This window comes from Acomys russatus, chromosome 24 (assembly GCF_903995435.1).
Source record: "Acomys russatus chromosome 24, mAcoRus1.1, whole genome shotgun sequence".
NCBI classification, from domain to species: Eukaryota; Metazoa; Chordata; class Mammalia; order Rodentia; family Muridae; genus Acomys; species Acomys russatus.
Window position 1 is genome coordinate 40,819,937 of NC_067160.1, and position 18,307 is coordinate 40,838,243.

At 37.2% G+C, this 18,307-nt stretch overlaps 1 protein-coding gene across 1 annotated transcript in view; it reads right to left on the bottom strand.

Annotated features, from left to right (window-relative positions):
- Positions 1-18,307, bottom strand: part of Arhgap15 (Rho GTPase activating protein 15) — a 594,474-nt gene that overhangs the window by 464,158 nt on the left and 112,009 nt on the right. Inside the window, exon 6 of the mRNA XM_051166277.1 lies at positions 18,060-18,149. Within this exon, the coding sequence (XP_051022234.1) occupies positions 18,060-18,149 (90 nt within the window). The remainder of the gene's footprint in view (positions 1-18,059; positions 18,150-18,307) is intronic.

An 18,307-nucleotide genomic window follows, 5' to 3' on the forward strand; every position in this document is an offset into this window, starting at 1 on the left:
ACTGTACCCAGTGCTATGGATATCCAGTGGCAACAGCTGGACACACTGCACCCGAACTAGCTGAGATGTGGTTACTGTACACCTAGAGCAGTGGTTCTCAGCCTATGGGTCATGACCCCTTCGGGGTCTCACAGCACACATCCTGTATATCAGATATCTACATTATGATTCATAACAGTAGCAAAGTTACAGTGATGATGTAGCAACAAAAAGGAGTCACAGCATTAGGCAGGTTAAGAATCACTGAGCTAGACTTTGATTAACTCGATTATTTAATTTCTTTTTTTCTCTCATCAATTTTTGCTACCAAATCTAACCTGTTATAAATTCAGAAATATAAACTCATGGTGGTTTTAGAATTTAATTTAGCTGAAGAAATCGAAATAAATTTTAAAACCCAGACATAGCAAGCCTAAAATTTAAGCATGAGTATTTTAGGTTTAATTTTTTTTTTAAGAGAAGGAAAAAAAAGAACTCCAAAGAGAAACAAATTAAAACTTCATGTTTACGTATTTTTGTGGAAAGAAAACCTAACAATGCATTGAAATAGACATGGATTTGAATCACATGTTTACTTTACACAACAAGTATCTGTTCTGGAAAAATTTATGAAAACCTTTAAAAAATAATAATGTCAATTTCCAGGTACACCTTTTGAAAAATCAAGAATTATTATATTTAATTCCAAAGATAACATGGCTTTCATAGTTATTTTTAACTAATCACTTCTAACATGTAGGTCATTTTCAAAATTTAAAAAACAAACATAAAAATACCATTTGCACCAAAAATATGAGAAATTAAATTTTCTCAGGCCACTTGCAAGCTTTCCCATCAACTGCACAGAAATCAAATTTTTTTTCTTTCTCCCTGGAAAGTCCTGAAATGCCAAAACTTTTGGGCTATGTTTAGATTTTCCAACTGTATTTCTATCTTCTCTTAAGTCTTACAGTCCGGTTTGTGGGTTAGAACCTCTAAAGCTGTTGGCTTAACAATGATCTGTGACAACCCTAGATTCTCATGGTCCACGTTATTTTTAAAAACAGCAAGATATACAATTTTCTCTTATTTTTCAAGAGGCCAAGAAAGATACTATCTTGGAGATTGTGAACACAGTGTTCCCTGAGCATTCTTTCTTGTTTTTCCTTTAGAACTTTCCAAGGCAGATTCTGTTGCCTCCACCTAATGTTGCAAACATTTTGGGTGAAAGCCCAATGTGATTCTGAGACTTGGGTATGATTCCTTGTAACCTGGCAGCCTTCCCGGAAGTTAACTTTGTTAGGCAGTTATTTCTATAAACATACTGAGTAATAGGAAAGCTACACAGCCAGATGAAGTCTACTACCTGCTTTTTCCCCACAGCCCTGTAAGATGGAATTTGGCAATTACTTATTAAGCCTGGCACAACGCATTGTGGTGCCACGATCTCTTTAAAGGGTTAAATCCTATTTCCAGAACTGTTATTGCTTCTCATAAGAATTAAACCTTTGGATTATATTTGGAGATGCATAATTTGGATCAGTTTGGGTATTTATTCTCCTACGAATGAGCCTGGAGTTTAGAGGCTTAAAACAACTACTTATTTGATTAAAGTCATAAATCTCAGTTTCACTCAGATATTCTCATACAGTTACACAACTGTGCTTAGCTTGCTAGATGTTCATTGTGTGTTGGACAATGACAGCATTCCTAGAAGCCATGAATAGAGCAAAGTGGTGATTCTACCACCAGGCAACATCTTTAGCAGGTCCAGGCAGTGGGACTGGCACTTTGACTCTCAGGACAGAATATTCAAAAAGTTCAAAGACAACCTGGAATATAATGCTGGTATAAGTTTTGTAGTAGGCGATACTAAAAGTTACACACACACACACACACACACACACACACACACACACTTCAAAAGCTTTGTCTTCTGCGGTAAAGAAATCTCAGAAATTGATATTGACCCTGTCTTATCACTGGGTTAGAACACACAGTAAGTACCTGATCACAGATTCTCAACAGACTATGTGGCTTTAGCTTCCTACTATCATTAAGGTTTTTAAATCTACCAAATGATGGGTTCCACGGCAATCCCAAGGTAGAAACACAACATTCAGAATTTGAGACAACAGTTCTAGAGAATCTTAATCTCACACACAAGTGAATCAAATTTCCCTTTTCCCTTCACAGGCTTGTCTAGAAATGCTCCCCGTGTTTCACCCTATGGTCTCATGGATGGTCTTAAAGCCATCTGATGAAGAATGGAAAAAAAAAATCAAAGACAGCACTTATCATCAACCCACTGGAGGATGACCTTTTCGGGTGGTGGTGAGCAGAAATGTTCCCACAAGCCAGATGTTCAAGCAAACAACCTATGTGTTGGGTAGCCTGAGGGAGGAATATAGACAGTAAGTTTGGCTTTGTGTGGTGGCCAGAGATCTGTGAGGGGACAGCATAGAAGACTGGGGACAAAGAAGTCTGGAAAATGTTAGCAGTCTCACGAGAGTCAGCAAGAACATGCATGTTTTATGTCTCCCGTTAATGTCTTAATATTTCCCAGAGATCACACCATTGAACCACATGACTTCAGTCCTTGATGTTCTTTATTTTCTATCCTTAGCTAGTTAGATGTTATTAAAATAAATCCATCAATGAGGTAGTCATGGTGTCAGGCATAGTGACTTTGCATTGGCCTAACACTGTTACTTCCTGTGAACAAAGCAATTATACCTCTGTTTTCATCAGATGAGACAAATATTCAGAACTTCAGAACATCAGCCAGGTTCTGGATAGCAAATTGAATTCCTTTTGTTCTTGGCAACTTGATTCATTCTCTCTGGACTTGAAGTCATCTCTGAATAGAGGTTTTTATATTCTGATTGGTGCCTATGCCTGTTCCAATGTTTCTGACCTTTAAGGATGTAGAACTAGTAACACAGGGTTATTAGTTCTCTTTGAGACACAGCACTGCCTCAAAGCAAGGAAGTAAAGAAAATATAACCCTGGACACCTAGCTGTAGAGCACACCATTCTTCCCCAGTACCACATCTCTTGGGAACAATTAACCTTGCAATGGTATGGTGTCTTAAAATACATCTGAAATAAGGTGGTACCTTAGAGTTTAAAGGTTTGTCATACTACAACCAAAGTACAGTGCACTCACCAAACTAGTCTATTGCCGAGGATTCATGATGACATACACTACAACATTGTCAAAAGCTAGACCACAGATGTGTAAGAAGCAAAGTATAAAAAAGAATAGCCACCATAGAACACACCTATAAGTTTTCTTTTTTTCTTCATTAATTTATTTATTTGTTCATTTTGTATCTCAATTTCAACCTTACTCCCTCCTTTTCTCCCAGTCCCACAATTAACTAAGAAAATCAGTAGACCTCCTTTATACAAATGGTAATTGAGATGGCAGAGAAATTAAGGACACCCTTCACAATAGCCACAAACTATGTAAAAAAAAAATATTGGTGTAACTCTAACCAAGCAACTGAAAGACCTGTATGACAATTACTTCAAATATTTTAAGAAAGAAATTGAAGATTTCAGAAGATGAAAAGATACCACATGCCCTTGGATCAAAAGAATCAACATAGTAAAAATGGCCATCTTATCAAAAGCAATCTACAGAATCAATCCAATCCCCATCAAAATACCAACACAATTCTTTACAGACCTTGAAAGAACAATTATCAACTTGTTATGGAAAAACAAACAACGGCTCCCAAAGAAGGTTAGCATAGACAACCATGTACAATAAAAGAATATCTGGAGGTGTCAGCATCCCCAATTTCAAGTTGTAGTACAGAGCAGTAATAATAAAAACCACTTGTTATAGGCATAAAAACAGACAGGCCAACCAATGAAATCAAATCAAACATCCAGAAGTAAACCCACACACCTACAGACACTTGATTTTCAACAAAGAAGCCAAAACCACATAGTAGAATAAAGAAAGCATCTTCAACAAATGGTGCTGATGTAATTGGATGTCTACATGTAGAAAAATGCAAATAGATCTATATTTATCACCCTGCACAAAACTCAAGTCCAAGTGGATCAAAGACTGCAACATAATACCGTCTACACTAGATCTATTAGAAGAGAAAATGGGGAGGATCCTTGAACTCATTGGCACAGGAGACAACTTCCTGAATGGAACACCATTCAGAGCTCAGGCTCTGCGATCAATAATTAATAAATGGGACCTCATGAAATGCTAAAGCTTCTGTAATGCAAGTGATACTGTCAGTAGGACAAAACAGCAGCTTACAGATTGGGAAAAGATCTTCACCAATCCTACAAGTTTTCAAACCTGGTCTTTGTTGGATTGCATATCATTATTCTTAGGACTTGAAGAGCTTTGCTTCTAAGGGTATCAGGAATGCTGTAATTAACTTAAAACTATTGCCAATGGATGGCAGTTGTACACACTGAAGATATAGGCTGGCAATCCAGAAAAATAGCTGATATATTTACAGGGAAACTGGCCTTTCTAACAATAGAGTACATTGTTATTGGCAATATATTGGCTATATCTTGGCAGAAAGAACAGTTCTGACATGCAGGTGACTCAGGGAGGCCTTTTGTCGCCTCCATGCCTTGTGAGTGCAGTGTGCTGTCAACTGAATCACATGAGCCTCGAAATGTCAAGAAAACCAGGTCCCACAAACCACAGAAGTGAAATATAGCACAACAGGAAAACAGAACAGACCATATAGACATGACAGTGAATGAGGGAAAAATCCAGAAGCCCCTGTAATAAAATATGCAATGAATATCAAATACAGTCTCATACACAGTTGCAGGAAATGGGTGACATTTTTCCCCTACATAGTTTTATTAGCTCGTATGTGGACACCACTGCAGTCACGTGGGGAATAGCTGGGATAGCATTTAAGGTGAGACATACCGACATTTGAATGTTAGTAGGCGCCTACTGCATCATACATTGCTGCTCTCCAGCTTCACATCTTTCCACATCTCTGTCCACACTTGCATCAACCTTCCTCAAACAGCTTACTTCCTGCACCAAGCTGCATCATCTATCTTTCGCTTTCTGCTATAGATATTCACAGGTTTTATGAAGAGAGTACCCAGATGAGCCTTCTTGTTACATGTGACCAGAAAGTTGGAAAGGGCTAAAGACCATTCCAGAGGCAGCCATAAACCAAAAGGTCAGAGGCCGATAGAGACTGAACCACCAGCCAGAGAACATGTATGGACTGGTCCTGGGCCCTCTACGCATAAGAAACTGATGGGCTGCTTGGTCCTCAAGTGGGTCCCCTAACAATGGAGTGGGGCTCTCTCTGACTTAGATTTTGTTGCCTCCCTCTGGATCCCATTTCCCTAGCAGGGATACCTTGTCTTGCCTCAATGCACTTAGTCCTGATGCGACTTGATCAGACAGTGTGGATTAGTAGGGGGGAAAGTATAAAGGAAGTGGGTGGAAGGGTGGGACTGGTAGAAGAGGATAGAGTGGGGTTACAATTGGGATGTAAAGTGAACCAATAAATAAATTAATAAAGAAAAAAGGAAAAACATATTTTTGTTTAAGCATTTTATGGAACTTTGGTTGGAAAATCCTTGCTGTCACCATGCTGCCCTGTGACTGACTTTATATGTCCTTTGCAGCTGCTGATTTTTTTTTTCTGCTCTTTCACTCTTGCTGATTCTTCAAACCTGTTTTCCAGAATCTGCTCCTCGATAAATGAATAGCAGACCAACTTCTACTTTTTCAGTTTGTGAAAGAGAACCCAACTTAAGCCAAAGGCATCTCTGAAAAACCTTTGTGCTTAAGGATATGTTTAAAAGCTTCTTGGTAAAGAAAATGAACACTTTTCATTAAGAGGTGGCTGTCAGTGCTACAATTGGGCATAAACCAAACACCCCGCTATGTGGTAGCATCTAGCAACCGCATACTAAAGTCCTAAGGTAGCATCATACTTTACAGTATATGAACAATCCTCCTGACTAAATGGGAACGGGCTGTTAAGAAGCTGTAGAATCTGCCAAAAGGCAAATGTGATTGAGACAAACAATAGAAACTATGAATAATACGTCGGTACCCTGACCATAGGTTTACCGTGTCTATGTCAGTTGTGGAGCCATTCGAAACCACTGTGCAACTGTACTCAAGCCTAATGGTGTGGGGCAGGGGGTCTATTTTAGAATGTGCACTTACAGATGACAGGGACAGAGATAAGTGACATATGGTTCTTGCTTTCCTCACAGGGTCTAGTTCTATTGCTGTTTACATCATCTTCCTGAGGAAAATGTGGGGAGAAGAGGGGATAGAGGGCAGAAGAGAACTTAACTTCTTCCTGGGAAGTTAGGGCATGATTTTCCATGAGCCAGACCAAGTGATTTAAAGAAGGAAATATTTTCAGTATCGAAAGTTACTAGTAACAGGGGTAATGGCAAGGATATAAAATAGAACCAGAGCCTTCCCAAGAATTTAAAAATAAAATCCAAATGTCTTTCTTTAAAAATAGTCACTTGCAACTTTTTTATGGTAAAGAATAACATTCATTCAATATTATAATTCTCTTAGTGTAGTGCAATGCCTCTTTGTTGGCGACTTTTACTAAATCATAAGGCAGTTTAATGGCCGGGAAACATCCACTGGAACATGAGCATTAACTATTAAAGACCATCTCTGAGAATTCAAGGAACTCCTACCTCCCTCCTGGGGCAGTTTTAACTCATTATATCTTATGTTCTTCGAAGACTTTTGATCTGCGTAAATGCCCATTCTCGGATTCAAGTTTTACCACATACAATGATCCTATGATTTTAGGACCACATACAAGAAAATCCTATGATTTTTGGAAGTCTTAGAATTTTTCAGTACACAAAGCTGCCCTAATCTGACTGAGAATGAAGCAATGCCCTGCTACATGAGTCATCAGACTCTTAAACTGCAGTCCAACCTCAATATTTCTCATTTAATTTCTAAATCCTCAAGATATATCATTTTAAGGTTTCTGAGTCATGAACAATTAATCGGATTTCTTTATAGAACCCTTCAGTTATGAGATAGAATCTCACATTTTATGAATCGCTGTTCATTTTTCTTTTCTGATATTATAAATTGTATTATTTCCAAAAGCAGACTCAGTGAATGATAACTTAAGAAAATTCATGCTTAGATCCAAATGAGGGATTACAGCATCTCACATATATTCCTATTTACACAAAATAACATATCTTTAGATTCAATAAATCTTCCTAATATTTGAGTACATATTTATTTGCCAATAGAACTGAATGTCAATAAAATTTGTCAGTCAACAACAGCCAAGAGTAACTTCTTTAGATAAGCCTTGTAAAATATACATTCACATTAAAGCCAAAAGTGTATAAGTATCTCACTGCCTCCTGAATCTTTTATTCTACCACAGCGTAGAGATCAAGGACAGTCACCAAGTGAATGGCATTTAAGCCTAACTGTTCACACTTTTTTTTTCTTTTTTTCCTAACCAGAGTCTTGTCTTGCATCCCTCACATGAGACCCAGTCAAATGGAATTAGCAGTCTGTGCTGAACTGCCAATCGGCCACCAGATGGCAGCAACGCTTTTATGAATAATGCAGCAGGCTGTGCTGCCTGACTAAGATTTCCTATGTTAATAATAGAACAATCCTTACTTTAGTAAAAAGACAAATTTGTCTGCAATAAAGCCAGCCACTTTTTCATGTCATTAATTCTACTTTGCAGGACACATTTGTTTTCTAGCATTTGAGCCTCCAAATATTTATTTTTATGCCGATTAAACATTAAATTGTTGCTGAATTTCATTGAATGCCTAGCTGAAGACTGCCAGGAGCTTGTTCCTTCCTTTCAGGTGGACAGTAATATCTGTGACTGTGTATGTTCCGGTGCACCTATCAAAGAAGAAAGGTCTCTCATACTTTCCAGGACCTTCATCACCACACTCTGTGCAGCCAAAGATTGCGCTCAGAAGCTCTCTGCCATGTTTTGAGTTCATCTCCATCATAGATACCAGGCATCTGACTCCTGTTTTTGGCTCGATCATGGGGTTGGGACTTTTGAAAACTGAGCACTGTTTAACCAGCATATAATACACAACAGAACTACAAGGATCTGCCTGAGATACTAAAGGGAATTCCAGTGTCAGTGCAGGTATCAGTAGATCACACTTCTTAGAGTCACTTGTGCAAGAAGTTAATTCTGTCATTATAAACAGCTTGGGTTGAGCATATACCCTCCACTGGGTTGCAAACCTCTCATCCATGCTGGAGATGAAATGCTTCACAATATGCTGTGTGTGTGTTTGTGTGTTTCTGTGTGTACACACACACTTGTGTGTGTGTATGTGTGTTTACATGATATATATGTCTTAGTTAAGTTTCTATTTCTGTGATAAAGACCATGAGACTATGACCAAAGCCACTTGGGGAGGAAAGGGTTAGTTTGGTTACTAGGTCAGAGTCCATCCTGTAGCAGCAGGGGCATGAGCCAGGAGGCAGGAACTAAAGCAGAAGTCAAGGAGCCCTGTGCTCACAGGCTTGCTCTTTCATCCTTGCTGGACTTGCTTTCATTATAGCGCTCAGGACCACCTGCCTGGGAGTAGCATCATGTACAGTAACCCGGGCCCTTCTGCTTCAATCATTCATCAAGAACATGCCCCCACAGACTTGCCTATAGGCTTTGAGACTGGAGGATTCTCTCAACTGAGGTTCATCTTCCAAGGTAACTCCAGCTTGTGTCAAATAGACAGAAAACAAAACAAAACAACGACTAACACAACATGCGTTGCGAATGTGTGCAGGGGGCTGAGAGGTGGGTGTTGAGAGCTCTGCTCTTTCTCTCTTCATGTAGTTCCCTTGAAACACCATCTTCCACTGACGCTAGAGCTAGTCTGAGCCAGAAGCCCTAGAAATTCTCTTTTTTCTGCCTCCCGTGGTACTGCAGTCAGAGGTACACAGGGCCACCCTCAGCTTTCTACATGTCGTATGGGATTTGAACTCGAGTCTTTACTGCTCAGCAAGGGTTCTTTCCCTATGAGCCATCTTCCTAGATTCCACATCCTTGACATTTAAAAAATTGAGATTATACTTTAATTCCAACATTTCTCCCTTCCTTTTGCTCCCCTCAAAACCCTCCCATATACCCCTTCTCACTCTCCTTCAAAGTCACGGCCTCTCTTTAAACTAATTGATATTGAATGCTTATCTGTATTTGCACACACATATATGTTTCAAATTATATTCTTCCTCTTTAATCTGTACTTACTAATAAATATTTAGTGCTATTTTTCACTCAAATATTGAAAGATTGTACAGATTCCACACAAGATCTTTCTAGTGAGTGAGTGCTGGCATTGGTTTGCATCATAAACTGGCTATTTGTTTTGTGTGTGTGTGTGTGTGTGTGTGTGTGTGTGTGTGTATGTGTGTGTATTTTTCTTCTCATTTCAAGCCTTTATTTATGATGCTTGCTTTTTTCTTTTCTTATCCTGCTTTAAACACTGCTCTGAGATTTCAGAGTTTTATTCACCACTGCCCAAATTTTTTCCTTTCTTGTGGCTAGTGGCATTTTAATACTGTGTGTGTGTGTGTGTGTGTGTGTGTGTGTGTGTGTGTATGTACACATATGGTGTCTGTGCTTGTGTATGTGTGTTTGTATGTGTTTATGTGTTTGTGTCTGTGTGGGTCTGTGAGTGTTTGTGTATATGTATTTCTTGCCTTCAGAACAGCCTTGTTACCTTGTGTTTCTAAAAACTGAGTGGTACTGGCTATTTATCTCAGGGTGCTTTTGTGCTTTGCTAAGGTACTAGACTTTTACTCCATCATCTTCATGGACAGGCTGTAAGCTGAGTTCCCATTTATTGGCTCCATATATTATATACTAGCTTTAGGGATTAAAACATTTCTTTTTCTGGAATACATCTGCTTGCTATTAAAAAGGAAAGAAAACCAGATTCAGCATGAAGTAAACACGGCTACTTTGTTTTACAAATATAAAATAAGAATTCTGAAACAGATATGCAAAAGAGAGCCCTTGTTTGGAATGCTGTCATACCAGAACCAAAGTCATACTTTCTGTACTTTATAGAAGATGAAAATAACAAGTAGAAAAATTCTACTGCTTGATCATTTCACTTCAGTCCCATGAATGTGTGGAGGCTGAAGACCAAGGTTTTGTTAGCCACAGACATCCATAGATAACCTGGAGACCAGCACACTACCTCTACCAACACATGAAGAGATAAAGGAAAGATGGACAGCTTGCTGCAGGCAGCCTGAGGGCAGACTGAAACTCTAAATAAGAAGTTCTTGCCTCTTTTCCATACCCCAGCTACTCCCGAGACCAAGGGGATCAAAGCAGTGGCTTTAGCCCTTCGGCACCACCCACCTGTTCTTCTGCTAAAGTGCACATGATGTCAAGTTCATTTCCTTTCCACTCAGAAGTTTGTTCTAACTTGTGTCATTTTGAAAACTTTGCACCTTAGTTCTTTTGACCGATTTGACTCTAAGATCTATCAGGAAGGTTAGTGCTCTGTTCTGTTCTGTTCTGACCCCAGTTTGAGCAGATAAGGCTCTAGCCGCAGCCCTGCACTAGCTTTAGATACTGAGCAAAATGTGCAAACTGGAATATCCTGAGTCTAAGATTTATAATCTGGAGCTTCACAGAATCATCCAGAAAGGATAAATTTGATACCTTTTCCCTAAATTTTTTTTTTTACTTTTGTAGCTTAATTCCAAGAATTTAGATTAAAAAACAACAACAACAACAGCAAACCAACTTTTATTCCTTTCCTCAAAATTACATCAGCAAAAAGCCAATGTTTCCCAGTAATTTGGCCTGAATAGATGTTCTGGTCTGAAGAGATGGACATGATGCTCATCTTACTGGTGTGCTTGGACAAATCTCCCTGTTTCTACTCTCCCTTTATTTGTTAGTGCCAATGAGTTTTTTGACATCACTAAAACCTGAATACATTCATCATTCCCATGTGTTCAGGATTTCTTTCTCACATCCAATCATGCGTGGGTCTGTGTGTCTGTCTGTCTGCCTGTGTGTCTCTGTGTGTGTGTATCAAAACCTTAATTCCAAAATTAGATCTTTCCCAGTATAATCTCATTGACACACTGTTCACATAATAATCATAGTGTTTCCTTTGAACTGAGAGAAAGTATTTTCTTGACATCTTAGGATGGAAGCAGAGAGTGTCTCTTATCTCTCTTTTATTTGGGGACATTGTTACTGAACTTGTGTCTGCAAGTTTCAGTTCAGGGCTCAGTAGAAAATTCTAGAGGAATATGCTTTTGTTAACAGGTTAACTTATACACCATTCATTAACTAACCAAATAGATATTGCAGCAACGGCGCTTTCAAAAAGGACTGGATATAAAAATCTAAAGAAAACATAAGGACACATACCCTCTGAACAATAACTGAAGATATTTTTCATTTGGCATATTAAATCCTTAGCAACTGAGGGCAGTGTATAAAAGCTTAAGTACTCCAAAATTAGTAGCACTTACTAATACCTGTCTCCCTCATCAAGATTCTCCTGAAATTCACAATTGAAACCTCATGCAGAATTTTTGAGATGACGTGGTTAAGTGAACAAATAAGTAAGGATCTCTTCATTTTTAACACAGAAAGGAAACAGGTAGGGGAGGGGCTCTTACCTCAGCCCATCTCAGTGTTACACACTGCAAGTGGGAGAAGGAATTTACAAGCTGAGTCTTTATAAAGATCAACTGAAACCATGCAGATCCCCAGACTCAATTGTCTCCCTACCATGCCAAGATGGATGAGTGTCTAGTAGGTAGATGAAATTGTTGAGGGCAAGCCATCAAGTAAACAAAAGCTGAGTTAGATGTTGATGCTTCTCTTTACCCTGCCTTATGTTGAATCCAAGCCTTTTAAGTTACTATGAGTAATTCTGCCAACTGAAAGCAGTTTTACTTCAAATTAATGCATTTATAAATATGAAACTTTTTTTTTCATATATTGCCTTTAACTATATTCGTTGCAAAAATGAAAGGGAAAAATCAGTAAAAGCTCAGATTTATTCTAAACTACACTTCTTGACATAGAAATGTATAAAAACAAAATACCAGTAGTTTTTCTTTTGGCTTAAAGTAGCATTTTCCAGGATGTTATTAAATTATCTCTACACTAATAAACATAAATAGTACTAAAACATGTCAGATTAGGACACACAATCAATTTCTGTTTCATTGTAATGCATATCCATGGAAAATATTACATGAATACATTTTACACACAGTATAGTCAGAGCAGTTTACCCAGAGTCAGAAAAGTAACTTGAGTAATTAAATGCTAAACCTACTCCAACTTCCCTTTCCTTATAGGGTAAAGGGTACCTATCTGCAGAAGTGCTTTTTTTTTTTTTTTTTTTAATTAAAGAGAGAGTGTCAATTACTAGACATTTGAAGACAGTGCTTATGTTTTGAATAACTGCTGACAGGTGTGAGGTGGACACTATCTCCCTAAGTCATCCCCATGTTCCTCCTAGTCTTCCAGGTAAGCAATTGACATAGTTCTACTTATTATTTATTAGCTGGTAGTATTTTACAAATTAATATGTGTGATCTATAAACATCCAATAAATTCAGCAGCAAGTTTTATAAAATGCTAGGTCTGAAGAAAATATGTCTTCAGAGGGCAGAGGTTTCAGTATCTTAAATAATTAGTTGCTATCTTTTACTTCCTACTGAGAAAAGAACGAGGGACCCAAACCTTATATCCTTGTTCTTCATTTCCGTTATACTTTCAGAATCTTATAACACTTGGTTTATGTTGCAGATAAAATTTCCAAATTGTTTTCTTGGTTGCCTGTTATCCTAAGTGTATCCAGGTCTAGCCCCAGCAATAACATTCTGAAGTGCTAAAACATGCCCAGTCTCCTGCCTCAAATAAGTACAGCAGCTGAAATAATTTCTAGTCTTATATATAAAACTGGTTTACCTGACAGGAAAAAAGGAATCTCATGTGAAGTGGAAGTTTTTGGTTTCTTTAAAGACTCAGTTGTGTCATGTGAATATGATTTTGTTGTTGTTGTTGTTGTTGTTGTTGTTGTTGTTGTTGTTTTGGTCCCCTGTGTGGGATTTAGGAACATTTTGCTGCTGATGAAAACACACTCATGATCTTCACTAGTGGAAAACAGACTGGTGAGAAGGTGTGTAATTTTTTTCTGGAAACTGTTTCATGTGAGGGGTCGGGTTTTTGCCAGCTGGAAAACATCCTGGAGTGGACTCTGAGAAGGGATAAATAGAAGCCCACAGACAGTGAGACAACACTATTGCATCACTGTGCTTTGTAACGGTTCACATCACTTCTCTGGTCTTTGCTTTTCTACATTTCGCTTTGCAGGGAGAAAAAACACTACAGAGAACTTCTTGTGGCACTCCTGCTGAGTCTTGCTGACTCCTGCTGCTTTGGTGGAGTCTTGTTATTTCTACTAAATTGTACTACCACTGCTGTTGTTTGCTGTTTGCTGCTCTGCTGGTATCCTGACAACAAAGACTGGACTCACCCTCAAAGAAGTACATCTAAAGACGTTCACAAGCCTTCTTTCTCCCCTACCTCAGACCAGTGGGTTGTAAGCGAGGTAGAAGTGTTTAAGAGCCCTAAATAAAGTAGGGTTTTTTTTTAAAAAAAAAATCTAAGCCCACACTCAGAAGTAATAGGATAAATTATTTCCAATTGATATAATGGAAATAATAACATTACTCTGTCCTCAGTCTTGCTTTTGGTTTTCGAGACAAGGTCTCTGTATCCCCAGTGTCCTTGAACTTGCTATGTAGGCTAGGCTAGCCTCATACAGAGATCACCTGCCTCTGCAGATCAGATAGCTGCGATTAAAGGTGTGACCCACCATGCTCAGCTCCTTCTCCTTTTAAACAAGTGATGTCCCTGGAAGACTGGGGTTATGTTGATGTCCTGTCCTGTTTGACAGCGTGTCAGGAATTCCTTAGCCCAGACATTCAAAGAGCCTCAACTTCAAAAGAAGGAAATCAACTTAAGTGAAATTTCCCTTCAACTTTGAAACAAGAATAGCTTTTAAATCTTCCCTCAAATTTTGTGTTCTTATAACTGATTTTATAAGTAAGTTATTAGTTAAACTTCCTGACATAGGGTGATGTAAGTGCCGAATGTGTCCAGTGAGAAAAGAGCAGATAGTAGCTTCTCCTGTGCATTGCAGGCCGTCTGGCAGTACTGTCACCTTTAAGTGGGATTTTGTTTAGTTATTATAACTATCTCTCCTTAAATGACATTTGGGATTATTTAAGATTATGTTGTAATCCTTTTAATCCTCAGTGCTTTAAATTTCAGGCTAAACACTGAAGAGCAAACCAGCACTTAGCAGAAATGTTTAAAACATGTGATTTGAGGATAAATCTTTTGCCCAGGGTCTCCCTGATAAAGACCTGGCTTTGCTTTTAGGTAACTAAGAAGTTGTCTAAAGTTCATCCCAAATTGCTCACAGGTGAAGTGTTATCTCAGGCTATATCAGAGTCATGATGGGCCATGATATCACTCTGCAGAACTAAACAAAAGTAAGAGCAACGTGCATTCACTTATTTAGTTTAGAATTTCTATGGTCCTTTCACAACTGCAAAGCTTCTTTGTGTGTGTGTGTGTGTGTGTGTGTGTGTGTGTGTGTGTGTGTGTGTGTGTGTGTTGTGCATGTGTTTAAATGCTCACTGCATTTCTGAAGATCAAATAATTCAATATAAATGTATACCTATTTACATTATTTAAAGCTTTATTTATACAGGTTTTGACACCTGTATGGATACATGTCATGGATAATGTATCATAGTAAGAACAGCATTTCATAAAGTATTACTTGCAGTTAAATGATGCCTATCAACAAAATTAGTCCAAAGATTCTGGTTCCAAAGTAGGCAGAGGTTTCTGGTCTTGGAAAGTGAATATCATTTTGATTCACCAAGAGTTGTTACATATTAAAGCTATAATTTTGTTACTACAATATCAGTGTGTACTATTTGAAAAAGATTGAATCCATACTGAGTTCCATGGAAAGTTGTCTGTGAAAAAAACTTGCATTTTGTTAAGTACAGAAAATGAACAAGTCAGATGTCTAAATAGTACAAACAGTGAATGAAAAATATTCCATTTTTTCTGTATCAAAAATGTGCTTCCAGCCTATCTCAGGCACTTACAATTTTTTTGTTTGTTTTCCTTTTCATTTCAAGTTTGACTTCTCTGAAGACATGGTAATTATGTGGTATATAATTGCCAATCCATCAAGTTTTTAAAGACAGATTTCAAATTTTAAATTATTTCTAATTTTGCTCTTCTTTGATTCTTCTGGAACTAAAAATCTCAATAGTCGTTTGCTATCTGTAATCTATAATTCATAGGCTGAGATTGAGTATCAAGCCTAATTCAAACTTGGAATCCTAAAACTATTTTTGATGTGGTACCTCAGCTGAAGTTAGGAGCATCTTTTTCAGTGAAGAAGAAGCATTTCATTATTCAGTAGGTAATGAAACCCTTACACGTACTCCAGACCCAGCCCATGCCTTAACGCCGTGTTTTTTGAGATATAATCATGTTTATTCTGATCATTTGAGACTTAGCCCAGCTAATGTATCTAATCAAATATTGATGCACGTTGTCTGGACTTAGTTGCCTGGCAGTTTCTTCCCAAAGCTTTTTTGTTCACAGAACTTTAGAAGTAATTTATGCTGACCTGCTCAAACAGCTGACTGTACTGGTCTACTCTATGGGTACATATTTGTAAATTTTACCTAAGTTCATGACAAGTCAGATAATTTGTCCAAACTCAACGAAGAGAAAATTATACTAGAACTTCCCTTTAACTTTGTTCTTCACGTTATCTTTATAATAAATTATTTCTATATACAAAACTATCAAGAATTTATTTACATATCATCTATCTACAATCTATCATTTACCTATCTATATACCTATCACACCATCTGTACATATACCCTACCAAGTATAAATGGCTTAAGGTCCCATGAACCGTTCAATTATATTACAAAGCAAAATAGGTGACAAGAATTTTGAAGCCACTAAGTTTGTAAACAGTGAAAACAGATTTTAATGTCATTGGAAGACCTTGATTTGAGAAATATATATATATATATAATATATATTTAATATATATATATTTAATATATATAATATATATTTATATATATAATAATATATATAATATATATATTGATTTGAGAAATATATATATATAATATATACTTAATATATATATATATTTTATATATATATGTATGTATGTATATATATATATATATATATATGTATGTATGTATGTATATCATAATGTTCTTAAAACTGATCTTAATTTTTTCTTTTAAGCTTATATTAATCAGGTAAACCCACAATACATGTGAGTCTACAACAACCTTCATAATGTTGCAACCCTTTACTACAGTTGTTCATGTTGTGCATTTTGCTACTGTTATGAATTGTAATACAAACGTTTTTTCCCCCCCCCGTGGGGTCGCGACCCTCAGGTTGAGAACCTGACTTGGGTTGCGACCTTTGCGTTTTACTATTGTTGCGGGATAACACCAGGAGGAAGATATCAGGGGAGACGATTGTTACTTTGTTACTGATCCTTACCTTCTCACTTGCAAATAAAGTTCATTTTATTATATATACCTTGATTCTCTAAATTCTGAGTTCTCTTCCATTTGCTTCTAGATCACTGCTCTCTGCGCCTGCCTTCCTGCCTTCCTGCCTCCTTCCTTCCTCTTTCTTTTTTAAAATTTTATTTTTAGTTGACAGATGATAATTATATCTAACCTTTCACTTAATTTTTGGTTAAGGCTTTCTCTATATTTAAGTAGAGTAAAACTAGAAACAGAAAGATAATTTATCCTAGGACATGTGTAGTTTTTCCGTTTTAAATCTGAATAGGCCAAATTATTTTAACATACCTAAGTAAGTTCCTGTAGAAAGTAAACCATACTGGACACACTGGAAGTGAACTTTTTTTCTCATATGAGTAGAAGCAACAAAGTTCACCCTCCTACGCTGCTGTTATGTCCTTATATCTATTTCACCATTGTATTTTATTATATAACTACTGAGCTTTACTTAAAGAGTGAATTATTGCAGAAAATATTTAACATTAATTATTATGTACTGAGCTATTCCCTTCATTCCTAAATGGAATAATTCTAAAATATAACAAAATTATTTGATTTGAAAAATGTAGATATTATATATCAGCTAACATGAAATACAGATCAAACTTATAATCTAACATACTTACTAAAAAAAAGCATGTCAAGTCATGATTTGGTAAAAGCACATGTGAAATATCATAGTTTCCAGTTTCCACTCTTTAAAGGATTTTATGGGATTTTTTTTTTTTTTTTACACTCGGTGGAATATGATTGCTTCTGTTGATCTATCATAGCAATTTTTTCTTCCAAAAGTAAAAGTATTCAATATAAAAGGATCAGATTTAACATTCATTATTAATTAAACTGGTGCTCTGACAACATCTTACATTTATAAACTGCATTTTGATTATTCCCCCACCTCCCTTTCACACCCTCCTGCCATCCCTATCACGCAGCTCCTCTCTCTCCCCATCCTTACTTTCACTGTAAATATAGTTAATCACTGGAAGGCAGGGATGGCAATGAATGAGAATAGCTTATAATTAGTGGGTCTTAATTCGTGTGTGTTTCAAAGTACTGCATTAAATCTAAGTAAAGCAATTCTAGGTTGGCACCCCAAACAACTATCAAATACATCGCAAAATTCAATGAAGTTGTAAATTAATCAACACAAAACATCCTTTTGTTTGCTTGTTTGTGTTTGTTTAGATAGTAACCCATCATCAGGGAAAAATACAAAATAATCCTGCAATTCCACAAGGAAGAGGAGTCAGACTCAGTCTTTCACAAAGACTTCCAGACAAATATCTCCTACACATAAAAAGATCAGGGGAGGGTCATCTTATTCTGATTACCCAAGAGAGCTCCGATTTAGATGAAACAGGAATAAATTGAGTACATGTGGCATTCTTACCTGAAAGACACTCTTTTTGCTTGATTTTTCCGAGGCCCATTCTATACGTGCACCACACAAATCCACGCTTTCTGCTTTGTGCCTGTCTTTCTGTAAACAGAAATGAAATAAGAATGAAGATCACCCCCCCAGAGAACACGGCTATACTGAGCTAGAGGTAATACATGTGGATGGTAGAAAGAAAGCCTCTCTTTTGTGCTTCCCAGGAGACACCTAATCTGTGGGGCTTTTACTTGGGATTTTCTAAT